This window comes from Mesocricetus auratus, unplaced genomic scaffold, assembly GCF_017639785.1.
Source record: "Mesocricetus auratus isolate SY011 unplaced genomic scaffold, BCM_Maur_2.0 Super-Scaffold_100013, whole genome shotgun sequence".
Classification (NCBI taxonomy): Eukaryota; Metazoa; Chordata; class Mammalia; order Rodentia; family Cricetidae; genus Mesocricetus; species Mesocricetus auratus.
The window spans coordinates 57,823,402-57,838,448 of record NW_024429196.1 but is presented as its reverse complement, the minus strand read 5'-3'; the positions used below and the strand labels follow the sequence as shown (position 1 = coordinate 57,838,448).

Genomic DNA, 15,047 nt, shown 5'->3' with positions numbered 1-15,047 from the left:
CTCCTCTAAGTATTTTGGCTTTTCTCTATAAGGAAAGTTAAAAACAATATAAATGCAATGAAACCAGGAAAACAAGCAATGCACCCTCTTACTGAGATGCAAAAAAAAGATTTGAAAGCAAAAGGGAAAGTCCTTAGAGAGCATGGAAGAACTAGCTAGATCGACTGCAGTCACTCAGCAGCCCGCCCTTAGCCACACAGCACAACTGCATGGAGCTGAGGGCACCACAGCCCCGCTGTCTGGCTTACTGTGGGGGGAAAGCAGAGTCCAGTCTTTGCTATGCCGGAAGGGAGGAGCTACGACATGGGTTGGGCAGATGACCTAAGTAGAGAGACTGACACCCATGCAGAAAGGGCCCTGAAATTCTCCCCATACTTATGACACAAACCTGTGTCTCTGCCATGTTGATGTCTGAGTAGAATTGAAAGAACAGTTCATTTGGTCCTAGGACCCCTAAATGCCATGAGGTCATGATGTATCCACTTCTCCAACACTCTGAATTAGCACCTACTGTGTTCAGTGTGACTGAAACTTTGAGTCTGGGCTCAGTGGTAGAGCACTTGCCAGGTTCAAGTCCCAGCACGACCAAAAATCCTATCCAAAGAGTAAATAAGAATTTGAAGTGGCAACTGGGGAAGGAGTTGTTCAGGAAAATGAGTAGAGTGGCTGTGTGAACCTCTTTTCTTTTCTACTGATGAAATAGTAAGTGGCTCAGTGGATAAGAGGTGATCTCACCATCACTTGTGAGCAGTGCTTAGCCATGGGACCAGATGCTAGATAAAGGCAGCAGTAAAAATTACTGGAAAGAGACAAAGCATTCAGCAGAGTCTAGCCACCATTAACTGTCACTCGGAGGTGACAGTGGGGACCAAATAGAAATGGGGGCAGGATTAGATGTTAACAGAGAAAGACACACACCGTTTTGTAAGAGAGAAGTTGGGACTTGACCTGTGATATACAAATGTTAGAACACAATGCCCAAATGTCCATTGGAGAAACTTCTGAGGCCCAGAGTGCCACACTTCAACAAAAAGGTGAGACTCAAGGAAAGGGTGGTAGTAGTTATGAGTCAACTAGAACTCCTAACACATGTGATTAGCTATAAGAAACATTTCAACTACTTTCTGGGATAAGATTTAATCCCAAGTGGAGAATGCATCTCATCATCAAGGACAGCACACATACTTTACATCCTAACTGGGAAAACATCCCAGGTGATGTGCTATTCCGGGACTCTAGGGACTCCATCAGCATGTGGTGAGAAGAGGGATTGATTATTGATGTCTCCTCCAGACATACAATAAAAGCATAAAAGCCAGCAATGATTGCTCCTGGCTGTGGATTTGCCGCTCTGATAGTCATGGTACATCTTCTATAACTTCTTTGAATCCAGATACACTGAGGATGAAATATATATGTTTATATACATATATCAATGCAGATGAATGAGGACAGAAAAAAACTATACCAGATTCAGGAATGGGCTGATATGTAATTTAATTGTGAAGAGACTACTTTTCACTTCAACTAAAACTTAATATCAATTTTAACATTTTTTTCAAAAATGTAAGATTAAGAAATGTTAAAGCAAAAAAAAAAAAAAAAAAAGAAATGTTAAAGCTTGGAAAACCAGAATTCTAAAAATGTTCTGTGGCAATATGTCCCCTTTTATTATGGTGTTTGGACCCACTCTGTCTTCACTTCATCCATTATTCCAGAACTACTTGTGTTTCTCTCTCTCTCCCCCCTCGGTTGATAAGCAATTAAGCATCTCCTATATTCAATTATTTCTCTAAACAAAACCATTCCTTGCTTTACACACCCATTCTGTGTTCTTCCTTATCTGTCAGCCACCATATTGAGGAATTTTATCTAGTCTATTCCTTCCTGTCTATCCCTGTCCCCTGGAACCCATATACAACAGAGTATCCTTGAAGTCACTCTTAACAGCAGAGTGGCATGTGGGTGGGATCAGGGTCTACAGGTGTCATCCTGCTTCCCTGCCTGGCTTCCTGGTGTTGTTCACCCCTTTCTTGACATCCTTCTCTTGTTTCTATAATAGACTTTCTCATGGTTCCTTCGTACCTCCCCACCTTGTGTTTTCTGTCTTCTACAACACCAAGCTTGCCTTTCTCCAATCCCCTCTGAACGCCATTTGATTTTGACTATCCTTCGTGGGTTTCATTTATGTTCTTCCTGGATAGCCATGATTGACTCTTACAGATGTAGTAATCACTCCCAAGTCTGCATCTCTCTGAAGGCCTTAGGAGAGTGTGCCACAGAAACCCGAAACCAAATAGTCACAAATTCTATTCCCTCTTTCTCCCCTCCCTTGTCCTGTATATTCATTCTTCACTTTTTACTCTAATGAATACAACCACTATGCACCCAAGTTTAGCTAATCCTCTATTTGTTTCCATCTGAAACAACCCTCAAGTGTGCCTTTTCCCCTCTGGTTCCATAGCCATACTCTGAGGATGAAACAGTGCCCCATGTAGAGAACCTTAACACAGAGCCTGACTCGTGCGGAGGGTCCAGTAAGAGTTAGTTTTCCCTTCTAATAGTAAAGCTACCTCAGATCCCATAGTGCTCAGATTATTTAAGACTATTACTGTTTTTGCTGGAACCATAGCTTACCACCCCCCTCCCCACACCATGTATTCTTTCCCACCAGCTGCCTGGGTCCTGCCTCTGTCTCTGGCCCCAAATAACACAGGAGACACTATATTAATTATGAGGCTGTTGGCTATTTGCTATGGTTTCTTAATGGCTAGCTCTGAGTTAATTGTTAACCCATAATTACTAATATCTATTTTATAAGGTCTTATTTTATCACGGATGCATCCTCTCATGCATCCTCTCTTCCTGGGATCACATGGCAACTCTCTACTCGTGACTACATTTCCCAGAATCCTCCTTGATTCTTGGCCCCACCTATCTTGCTTCCCTGTTGGCCAACAGTGCTTTACTTATCAACCAATGAGACGACATATACAAAAAAGGACTTCCCCATCATCTCCTCTTTTCTGTCTAAATAAAAAGAAAGGTTTTAATTTTAATGTAGTCAAATTATATATAACAGAACAGTTATCAAGTAAGAACTATAGTTATAATATTTAGCCCATTAACATTTAGTAAGATTTAAAGAAAGTATTTTATCATCTATCCTATCCATGTAAGTCTAAAGTCTTATATGTAGCTTATCATTTATCATAACTAAGGAATACTATAATTATAATTATCTGTCTCCAACTCCATCAAAGACCACAGAAAGATAATATATAAACACAAAAATTGACAGAGACATCTCACTACTTGGTCACCTGAAGTTCCTCTGTAATGTTGGGGCATCCATCTTCAGCCTACAGGCCACAGTGTGTCTGGCAGACTTCTCAGCAAAATAGAAGATTTTAAACTGTCTGCTTGTATTGGCAGTTTGTCACTCGTTTTTATATGTCCTGAAGAATGTCTGGCAGACTCTTCCATGAAGCAGGAACCCTTTAGGACTGTACCATCAAATTCAGCAGCCGCTTTCCTATGAGTCCTGCGTTCAGTCTATCAAACAGTAAAGGCAAGAGCAGTTTCTTGCCCAAATGGCTAATCTTGCCATGCTGAAAGCAAACCCCAAAAAGAGTTTCTTTGATGCCCATCTTCCTCTGACACATAATTGGTGTGCCAGTGATGATGAAATACAAGCCATGCTACTGATGTTGGGGAAGTGGGCTTAGATATTTTATTAGAGAGGGATAAATCACTTATATGAGAAGCTGAGAACTGAAGTCAGCACTCTATGGTCTCTGAACCTTGACTGGAATCCAAGAGAGATAGGTCATCTCCTCTCCTCTCTTTATCCCTGGCTTCTCCCACATGCCTGTCACCACACCCTAATAGGTGTGGTCAGTGCTGCAGGTAAGTGTTCTCTCCCTACATGACAGGAGTAGATGTGTCTCACTGTCTTGAAAAACCCTAAACCATTTAAATCCCATATAGTCTGTAGGTCTTTGAAAAGTTTGAAGAATATCTATCCACCTCAAATACATCTCTGTATATCTAAAAAACCTAACTAAACTAACTATAAGTTTTGACTATTATAGGCAATTATCTATAATCTGTATTTACTTATACATTATATTTTTAAATGAGTTATATAAATACAATACCTAAACAATAGGAGAAATATGCATATCATAAAATTGGTCTTAAATTTGTATCAATAAATGAAAATCCATACCAATACAAAGTATTCATTCCTATACCATAATCTCAAAAGCAGTATTCCATGACATGTACGTCTGAGCCCGTCAAAGCAGAGAAAACAGCTTCCTGTCTTGCCAGTGCATCCAAGACATTCCAGGAATAACCCACAAAACCTTGCTAGCTGACTTCTTGCTATACTGTCTGATCATCTGCAGCTGGGCAACAGCCAGATGAGCTTCTGTCATTTCCTCCTTGTAGCCAGGCTCTTGCATGCCCCCACCCCCGTGTCTTTGCTCACTGTGCTGAAAAGAGGGCTCCTTTGCCACCCAGGCAAGCTAAGGATATTTCATGTCTCCAGGTTCCATATGACAGCATCTGTCCCAGCATCTGTGATGCACAAATCTGTATTCTGATAGACCTTCACTTATCATCCTGTACCCTTGAGTGAAGGACTCTTTCTTTTTTTCTAGAAGAACTCTTTCTTAATGGTGGCTAACACAATGTCCTCAGGACTCTGGGGTTGTGAAACAACCAAAGGGGTGATCACAGGGTGGAGTTCTTACAAGTTGGCTAGTCTGGGTGTATTCTACAGCAGCTGTTAGACAAGGTTCTACCCTGTGCTGAAAACAGTGTGTATCAGCAAGCTCCCGTCCTCCAGATCCTCAGAGCCTGCCAGGACTTGATCCTAGTGATACAGAGGTGGACAAGACAGACAGCATCCTGGCCTTCTTGGAGTCTGTGTTCCAGCAAGGGAGGTGACATCACACAGGGCAAAAACTGTGTTGATGAAAAAGAAAGAAATCCAGAAACACATTGGTGTGAGGACTGGGGTCCGGGGCTACACTCACAAAGTAATGGGAGAAACTTGGAGAAGAGCATGTTGAGACTAAGACCATGGCGGTGAGAGATCATCCAGCATGAGAGGGCTCATTAACACCCTAGTTCACAGGAGGTGATTTGACCCTGCTTCTGCAGGACACAGAGGCTCTCAGAAAGCAGAGACCAGTGTTAGAGAGGCTGTTACTGGTGCCCCACACCAGAACTCAGGTTGGAACTGCGGAGAAGCAGGAGTGACTTGCTTAGGCCTTGACAAACCTTGCCATTCTCCCTTGCCTGGAACAGGCACTGCCAGTGTGCAACTGCCTTGCTCACAGGGGACAGGAGGATCGAGGTTGCACCATCAGGACAGCCTGTCAAGTAGCTCGGAACACAAACCTGTCTTTGCCCCTTTCTCGCCTGCAGCTCAGCTCCTCTTTCCCAGGGCAATCCCTCTCTGGTGCTTTGCCTGCTGCTCCAATGGGCTTCCTGTGTTTTGACTAAATGCATATTTGGCCCCCATCCAAAGTGACAATTGTTAATGCCCTCTTTCTCATGGACCTGTTTGCCAGTTGATCACTGCTAAAGTAGTTCACTGAATTTTCATGGCTGGGCATTCCATCTTCCCTTCCTGTCTTCCTCTGGTGGCTCTATAAACATGTGCCTGTGCCAATTCTCGTTCTAGACCTATTGATTCTGGCACTTTTTTGTAGGCTTGACAAAGAAGTTTATAGCAAACACACACACACACACACCAACTGTTGTTGTTTTTTCTCTGCCCCCCCAGACTAGTGTCTATTTATTACACTCCTACTCCCTCGGATCTACCAAAGGGCCTGTGATGTGCGTTCCCTTATGTCATGGGTGGTGTTCATAGTGCTTACTCTGTGGTTGTTATGAGGCTTAACAGAACTGCAGCAAGCAAGTACCCATCCCCACAGCCTACCACATAATCAGCATTTAGTGACTGTTAATAGCATCTACTAGCCTCCTCACCATCATTGAATTCAATTATTAACTATTTTCCAACCTAATTCTTGGTATAGTAGACTATAACATCTTTAAATTACCATGATTGGAAAAGCCATCCTCTTATATTAAATCTTTCCCACCAATCATTCTCATACCTCGCTTTCATAAGGCAAAGATTTTGCCTCCATCTTTTCATCCCTGTCCTCCACTGGGAAAGAATCTATATACAGAGATGCCTAAAATAGAAAAGAGAAGGGCCACCCATCTTCTGTACTTCCAACAGCTTGCCCTGGTAGCCAAGTACTTTATCCAAGCTTTGCAAGTACCATTAGTCTACAGCTTTTCAGGTAGTCAGGTTCTGAGCACAGCTACTCCAAGGGTATGCTTATGTCCTTGTTGACTACTTCTTTTCCTGTTCATGCTATTTCTTTTTCTTCTGTGTCTCTGTTTCTCTTTTTCATTCTCTATGCTAGTATGTTCTGTGTGTCTCTGCCTCTGTGTGTGTGTGTGTGTGTGTGTGTGTGTGTGTGTATTTGAAGAGCTGAGTATGAAACTCAGTACCTTGTTCATGCTTGACAAGTGTTCTTTCATTGAACTGCACCCCAGTCTTTGGTTTTTGAAGCAGAAAGCCCAGGCTGGCCGTGAACTATCTTCCTGCCTCAGCTTCCCAAATGTGAAGATTACTGTAGCACACTACCACGCTTGCCTCCTCTTCTTTCCTTCTTCACAATTTCTCCTTCTTCCTAGGGCAGATCCTTTCTCTTTCTCTTGCCCCCCATTCCTCTGGAGACTCACCATAAGACATATTGCCCAAACAGTACCTACATTTCAGTTTGTGTTACAACAGAGTAACATCCCAACAGTGGTGCCCCAAAACTCAGTACTCACTGAGAGGCAACTGGGAGATCTTGAAATGACAAAGCTGTGGAGCTTCTTCTCTGCTTCTTTTTTGAGAGCTCAGGAAAGCTGTGGACCTTCAGCAGATCTGACCTAGGAGTCCTAGGGCAGAGGGATTTTAACAGCTTGCCAGAGCCTAGTGCTCTGAAGCAGTGCACTTTGGGGGTTGGTGGGCACTGCAGGAGGTATTCAAGGGCATGGAAGGATCCCCTCCTAGCCGGAAAGTCAGCATAAGAAAGAGTTAATGAAAAGGATTAAATGGGAAGAAGATTGAGGGAGACACATCCTGTTTGGGTGCAGGGAATTCTACAGGCTGGAGGAAACGTCTACATCAGGAGGTGGCATAGCAAGTGACCACTGCCTCTAAAATCTTTGCTTTAGTGAACCCTAAATTCTAACTCCATGGATGTGACTTGAGGAAGGAAGCAAGTTGGCACCTGCCAAGCCCAGACATAATGGCCCTAGAGAATGAAGCCCTGGTGCAAACCCCTTAGTAGCCCTAATAACAGATATACCTTTCCCATCTACCAAGTATCCTGGCAGCCTGGGTAGCCACTACCTATCTGGGAACTTGATTTTGCAGAACCTAACACAGTGATGGTGATTGCACCTACCTCACAGAAAGGTTGATGGACTTTCAGAGGCCATCAGCAAGGATGACACAGAGTGTTTTTTAGGTCAGTGTCTTCTCAATGGAAAGTTACTTCCCCTGTCATTACCTGTGGATCTCTCCTAGGTCAAGAAGAAGAGAGGCTGGCCCTTGAAACTGCCCTGATGTACGGAGCTAAAAAGGCCCTCAACACTGAAGGTGTTGTTAAACCAAAGTCTGATGTGGACATGGACTTTGAGGTGGAAAGCGCTGTGCTGGGGAAGGACTTCAAGGTCACCATCACCTTCCAGAACAATAGCACCAACCTGTACACCATCTTGGCCTATCTTTCGGGCAACATCACGTTCTACACCGGGGTCACCAAGGAAGAATTCAAGAAGGAGGCATTTGAAATGACACTGGAGCCCTTGTCCTGTAAGCTAACAAATATGTTGGTCTTTCTCTTTGTCAACACTGTCAGAGCTCTGGTTCTCGCCAGATCCTAGGATTGGGGGACACATTGAGGGGGGTTTCAGGAAACACCCAATCCTCTCACCTTTGTTTCTCATCAACAGAATTAAATGCTGGAATATTCTAAGCCTAAGGCCCAAAATTGGAAAATTAAATGATACCTATCCTCTTGATATTTAGAGTGTGACCCATAAACCCACAGAACCACTAGCATCCCAAGCCTTAAGCCCCACCAGACCTCCTGAAACAGAATCTGCATCTGAGACCTCAACTTGCCACACAGGCTGTATCAGCCTCAGGCATCTTCTGTGATTTCTCTGTACCTTATATGTTGAGACAGAGTCTCCCAATGAACCTATAGCTCACCAATCCTGCCTACCCTAGGTACCTAGCTTGCACCAGGGATCATACCTCTGCTTACAGTTACAGGCAGCTACCATGCCTGCCCAACTCTACCATGAGTGCTAGAGAGCTAGACTCTGGTCCTATGCTCTGGAGCCAGAGTTTTATCCACTAAGCCATGCCCAGCTCCTCTCCTCATAGCTTGTTTTGTAACTGATCAGCCTAATCAGGGACAATCACTTGGAGAAGAAGCCTGAGAGATACAAGGTACCACCCCAGAGTCTGTGCAGAGCCATCCCACGTGGAGTCTCTTTCCTGCCCGTCTCCCTGCTTCCCTTTCTTCTCTCTGAGCCATTTCATCACCCTAAGAATTCAGTATATTTGAATCAGGGTCGTGATGGACATGCTGAAGTCTGCATTAGCAATTGCAATTTTGAATGGTCTCAATTTTCCTGAGGGTGTTCGAAGGTCTCAATATTTAGCCTCAAGATGGGCACAAGGAGAATTTCTGTAGGCAGAGAGCTGAGTCAGAGAAAACTGAAAAGTACTTGACAGTTTGGACCTGACATGCGATTCTGAAAAAAAAAAACAAAGAGTACAGAAGCAATACTGTTTATAACTCAAGAGACAAGCAAGCAGGCCACACCCAACCAATGAGCCAATCACACATCTCTGTTGTTCCTAACTCAGAGACAAGCAAGCAGGCCACACCCAACCAATGAGTCAATTACATATTTCTGTTGTTCCCAAAGCAGAAACAAACAAGCAGGCCACACCCAACCAACAAGCCAATCACACTTCTCTGTTGTTCCTAACTCAGAGACAAGCAAGCAGGCCACACCCAACCAATGAGTCAATTACATATTTCTGTTGTTCCCAAAGCAGAAACAAACAAGCAGACTACACCCAACCAACAAGCCAATCACACTTCTCTGTTGTTCCTAACTCAGAGACAAGCAAGCAGGCCACACCCAACCAATGAGTCAATTACATATTTCTGTTGTTCCCAAAGCAGAAACAAACAAGCAGGCTACACCCAACCAACAAGCCAATCACACTTCTCTGTTGTTCTCAGGCTCCCTAAAATGCTATGATTGTCTAAATCCTGTACCTCCAGTGAGGTGTTTCCAGAGAAAATGAAAAACTACTGAAAATTCAGATTCCAAGAAACCCAAATTGAAGGAGAGGAGTATTCCTAGATTTGGTGATGTAGCCAGAAGTGGAGAAATCACCATGGAATTTTCTATGAAATATTTGGCTCCCACACCACTCCCACCCCACCTCACCCCCAAATGGGGAGGAAAAACTTCTCACCAAAAGGAATAGTCGGCATGAGTAACTGAAGAGGAAAGGGCTCTCATGCTTACTGAGAAAAGGCATTCTAAGTTTGTGTCCCTGAACACTGTCTGAGCCATCTGGGCTTTCTCCCCTCATAAATATATGGGAGCAGTACCTTCCCTACAGGATTGTTAGTCCATTCCCTGCAAGGCTAATCTTGCTTCTCAGATTGACATAACCGGAAAGAGGGAACCTCAGTGGAGGAATTGTTTACATTAGTTTGGCCTGTGAGCATATCTGTGAAGGCATTTTCTTGGTCGCTAATTAATGTAGGTATGGGTGGTGCCACCCATGAGTTGCTAATCCTGGACTGTATAAGAAAGCTGACTCATAAACAGAGGAACAAGCCAGTAAGCATCATTCCTTCATGGTCTCTGCTTCAGTCCCTGACTCCAGGGTGCTGCATCGAACTCCTGTTCTGGCTTCCCTCAACTGTGGCCAAATATCCCTTTGTTCCTTAAGTTATTTTTGGCCATGCTGTTTTAACAGAAAGCAAATGGGAGCATCCAGTTTCTAGCATGTGCTGGACATAGGGGAGTACGCATCTTGGTGGATTTTCTGGTCTTGTACATGAACAAGACAATAAACAACCCAGAAAGCTAACAAGTGTATCACCCAGTTATATGTATACTAGGAAAATACAAAGCAGATTAAGAGGGAGAGACATGCTGGCCCTGAGGGTATCACAACCACAGAATAAAAAATTCTATCTCATCAGGTGATGCTAAGCAGAGACCTGACAGAGGGGTTTCCAGCCAGGAGAAGTCACTGATGTCATAAGTTATCTAACGCACTCAATGAGAAGCAAAGGGGGATAAAGAGCCTTTGTTTGTGTATGTATGACTTGATCCTCAGTGTAATGACTAAAGGTGGAGCCTTTAGAAGGTTGAGCCTTGTGGAATATAATTAAGAGATGTGGGCCAAATTAACCTTGGAAGGAGTGGGTACTGGTCTGTGGAGTTGAGTCAGTTCCTGGGAGAGCAGCTTATTATAAAGCAAGGTTGCTTTGCAAGCGTGGACCTTGTGCACACAGCCAGCTCCCTTTTTATTACGCCAGCACCATGCTGTTTGGATGTTCCAGTCACTAATGTTGTGAGACAACTAAACCTATTTTCTTTATAAATTTACAAGCCTCTGTAATTTGGTACAACAACAAAACCAGACTCAAATAGGAATAAAAGCAACCGATGGAAATTAATGGATTTAAATCATATAATGAATGTCAGCCCTTGTGCAAACTTTGGCTTTATTTCCAGTGGATATTTCCTTCGAAGTCTTTGACCATGACCTAACTTGGGACTATACTGAGGATGGTGATATGGTTCAGTAAGTAAGGGCACTCAAAACCAAGCCTGGCAACCTGAGTAGCATCCCCCACATGGTAGAAGGATAGGACCATCTCCTGTAAGTTGTCTTCTGATCTCCACTGATATGCTGTGGTGTACTCGTGCCCACATACAAACACGCAGTGATAGTTTTCTAAATTAATAAATAAGAAAGCTCGTGCTAGCTGTTGTGCTGAGAAGGGACTCACAGAAGCAAAGATGAAGCTAGGATGCTATAGCAACCATTCGGCTGAAATGGGGTGGTTGTGTTGACTGTGACCAGAGCAAGTCAATCTGGACATATTCCGATTAGTCTAAGCATGTGAGAGTAAGAAGCAAAGGAACTCCATGAGTGACAGGGGTGAAATGCCTTGACATTCCTGTTACCTTCCAACATAGTGAGAAACTCAGGTTGGGTTCATATGGCCGAGGCCATGAAGATAACAGAATATAGATCCCCTTGGACAAGGACAATGAGCTAACAGTTGTAAACTTGTGTCCTGAGTGAAACTGTCTGTAATCCATCATGTCTCCCTACCCCTGAAATAGAGCACAGCCTTTTCCAACCTCACAAGGAGCCTGTCAATCTCCCTCCTTCTCTCCTTTTAAAGGATGAACTTAAGTCATTCCCTGACTTCAGAAGCAACATGTTCCCACTCCCAGGCCTTCCATGTGATGATTCACAGTGTACCCTCAAATCATAAGCCAAAATAAATCCTTTGCCCTTAAAAATTAAAAAGGGGGAAGGGTTTACACAAGTTAATGAACTAGAATGATGTGATACATTATTCTACTGAGTCTTCATTCATGTAGGAACCAACCTAAGCCCAAGTAGATTTTAATACAGCTCCACCCACTCAGACTACCCAGAGCTTCTTCCAGCTAACTTCAAGGGAATTAGAACCTTGTTCGTTCTTTGTTTGCTTATTTACTAATTAATTAAACTGGGTGGCATCAATTGTGTGTAATAAAATGCATGCTGCAATCTGAAGTATATCCCAGTCTTCTGCAAAATCTCATACCTCTGCCTTTAATCAAGCATTCTTAGGTAGCTATATTGCAAATCAAGTTTTCTATGTAGAATGGGAGGCAGACTTTTCAGATTGGTGATTAAAAGGAATGTGTGGGCTAGAGTCAGCTTGGGAGATTTGAATAACTTAAATCACCCAGAACCTTCAAAGGTGCTATCATTGTCACTTGACTATATTTAGTTTTCCTTGCTTTTTGGAAGAGATGAGGCAGCTCCAGCCTGTGTCTCCCTTGGCTTTCCCCAGACACCGTAAATGATGTTGGCAGCCTCCCATCTCTACCACTCATACAGTGAAAATCTATTCCTCCTTCTCTTGCCACATTTAATAAACTTTATCTAGAACAATTTCTTGTGCAGTGGCAAACACAGCACTTATATAACGGACTATTTCAGGAGCACTGTTCTCTGGGGCTCAGAAGCACAGACCCACTTCTTCAGTGCTGTGATTGAGGGAATACTCTGCCTCCAAGAAGAAGTGAGCCCTGAGGCTGAGACTGTAAGCGTGATAAGAGCCTCTACAAAGATAGTTACAGGGAAGATGTACAAACCCCACTACCCTAAGGAAACCTAATAGTCAAACTCTTTCCCCCAAGAAAAGCCAGGAGAAATCCACTGTTTATTACTGTCCCTGGGAACACCAGGAAGCAAATTGCACCATTCATGTACAGTGTGTGAAAGACATGTGCTTGTTTGAGCTTATATATGATAAAGGGAATTTGGAGTCCTACTCATGCAAACAGTTTATTGTAGGAGAGCCAAAGAGGAAGAATCTAGACATAAGACCAAAGGAGACAGTATTCAGAAGGGAAGAGTTCAAGTGCCAAGGTGAGTCCAGGGTTTTCCTTCAAAGACTAGGTTACAACCGGCATGGTAAAATTACAGGAGATAAGCTAAACAAGCCACATGTCACATCTGAGATCAGATCCAAATGCAGATCCTGCTCAGAGTGTGGTGGCCAGAGTCTGCAGCACCAACCATCTGCTAGTGCAGTTCTGTGAGCCTGCCTGGGGTGCCAGGGCTCTCCTTTCTACTAGAACCCAGGCCTGCATGGTTTTCCTCAGAGGCTCCCGACTGCTACAGTCATGTTTCCCAACCTTGGTGCATGTAGGGTCAAACGGGGCTTTACATGTCGCTCAGTGGTAGAGTGTCATGTTTAGCATGTCTGAGCCTCTGAGATAAATTCCAAGCACATGGAAGGAAAACAAGGAAAGAGATAGAGAGACCGGGAGAACATGGAGGGACTGCTGTCTGAGTCCTTGTCCCCAAGACTATAGAAGAGTATAAGACTGTATAAGACTGGAAGAAAGTCAATAGAATGGGTTTACAGAGATCCCTGATACAAAAATATTGAGGAAAGATTAGAACTCTATCATAAAGCCAGAAGTGGCCAGAGAACTTATACACTGTAAAAAGACAGCTATGGGGAGTGCTGCTCAAGGCAGGACATCCACTGTAATCTCAGACTCCATGACCAGGAAGTTATCATAGATGTAAGCCAGGTATGAGTATCCCACTTGCAGAAGATGAGTCCCTCATTCCAGAGGCAGTCAAATGCTGCCCTATTCCCTGGTATGTGCTTGCTTTTGAACTTCTTTCCACCAGCTAGCAAGACTGCCACTCATTGTAGTGGGTTGAAACGATCCACTCATATGCTCAAACTGCCAGCCATGGGAACTCCTGCCAAAAGGAAGAATCTGGCAAAAGCCAGACATGGAGCACCAAGATGGTGGGTTTATGGCTTGTTTGTAGAGTCTATGCCATGTAAGGAGTGATGAAGGCCTAACTCATGCATCTACCTGCTGGGCCTGCCAGCTGATTGAGTAGTACAGACTCCTGTCTCTGGATGTATCAGTAGGCACCATACCTAGGTTCAACCTGCAGAGCTGCCTTTTGTGCTCTAGAATCCTGGGCTATGGGAAGTAGAGCCCCAGAACAAACTTACTCAGGTCACAGATACAGCTCTGCATCCTTAGCCCTTGTGGAAATTGGAAGGGAAGTAAAGCTCCTATTATCCCCATGCCATCCTGCCCAGCTCATCCTCAGGCTTTAAAGCTAGAGCACTGTTTCATCATAGAGGTCTTCTAAATCACAGAGGCTTGGAAAGCCTTTAGTGACCCTGGACTTCTGTACTCCTCTTCTCCTATGTTGGGATTGCCTTGGTTCAAGTCAAAGTAACCATGATTGAAGCTCCTTGGCTCCACTTTTAATATCTCTGTGGGCTTTCCATTTTCCACCAGCAAAAGCAATGCTTAGAAGGTTTGACAACTCTTTTCTCTGGTAAGATTTCACGGAATATTACATTTCTTTCTTCACCCAAGAGGCAGGAGAGCTCGCCCCTGATTGACTCTCTGTATCTGACTTGGGCCATGTTCCTGGTGCCTTGGGTACTAATGTGGGGAGGAGGGGAGAGTGCAGGTAAGCCAGATTCCATCTCATCTCAGGTATTGATGGCAACCTGTTGGTTTTTCCTCCCACCAGTTAAGAAAAAGGAGGTGCTGGTCAGAGCAGGCGAGTACATGAGCCACCTTCTGGAACAGGGCCTCCTGCACTTCTTCGTCACAGCACGCATCAACGAGACCAGGGATGTCCTGGCCAAGCAGAAGTCCACAGTTCTGATTGTCCCTAAGGTCATCATCAAGGTCAGTGAGCATTTCATCTCAGACAAGAAAAGGGAGAAAACTACTTAGGGTCAGGCTGTGTGTGTGTGTGTGTGTGAGAGAGAGAGAGAGAGAGAGAGAGAGAGAGAGAGAGAGAGAGAGAGAGAGAGTGGGGTGGGTTCCAAAACACAATGCTCCTGTTCTTTGAAAGAAGCAAGCCATCCTATATATAGTCACGTACATGTAGCACTCCTCCTCTCTCCTTATTTAAATATATAGATGTGACTGCAGATATAAATATAACCTGTGGTATAAACACACTTGTGGAGGAAGATAAAGATGTGTAATGGAGACAGAGACTAAGAACTCTCTGTGCCTTCAGAATAAAGTGGGTCAGACTTGCAAACTACCTACATTGTCCCACCTGCATTTTGGACAGTGACATCACTCTCTGAGGTGTGACTGTGGACGGT

The 15,047-nt window shown here is 43.9% G+C and overlaps 1 protein-coding gene across 1 annotated transcript in view; it reads left to right on the top strand.

The window, feature by feature from the left end:
• F13a1 (coagulation factor XIII A chain) overlaps positions 1–15,047 on the top strand; it is a 178,446-nt gene that overhangs the window by 138,848 nt on the left and 24,551 nt on the right. Inside the window, exons 12-13 of the mRNA XM_005066385.4 lie at positions 7,619–7,906; positions 14,456–14,616. Coding sequence (XP_005066442.1) covers positions 7,619–7,906; positions 14,456–14,616 — 449 coding nt within the window. The remainder of the gene's footprint in view (positions 1–7,618; positions 7,907–14,455; positions 14,617–15,047) is intronic.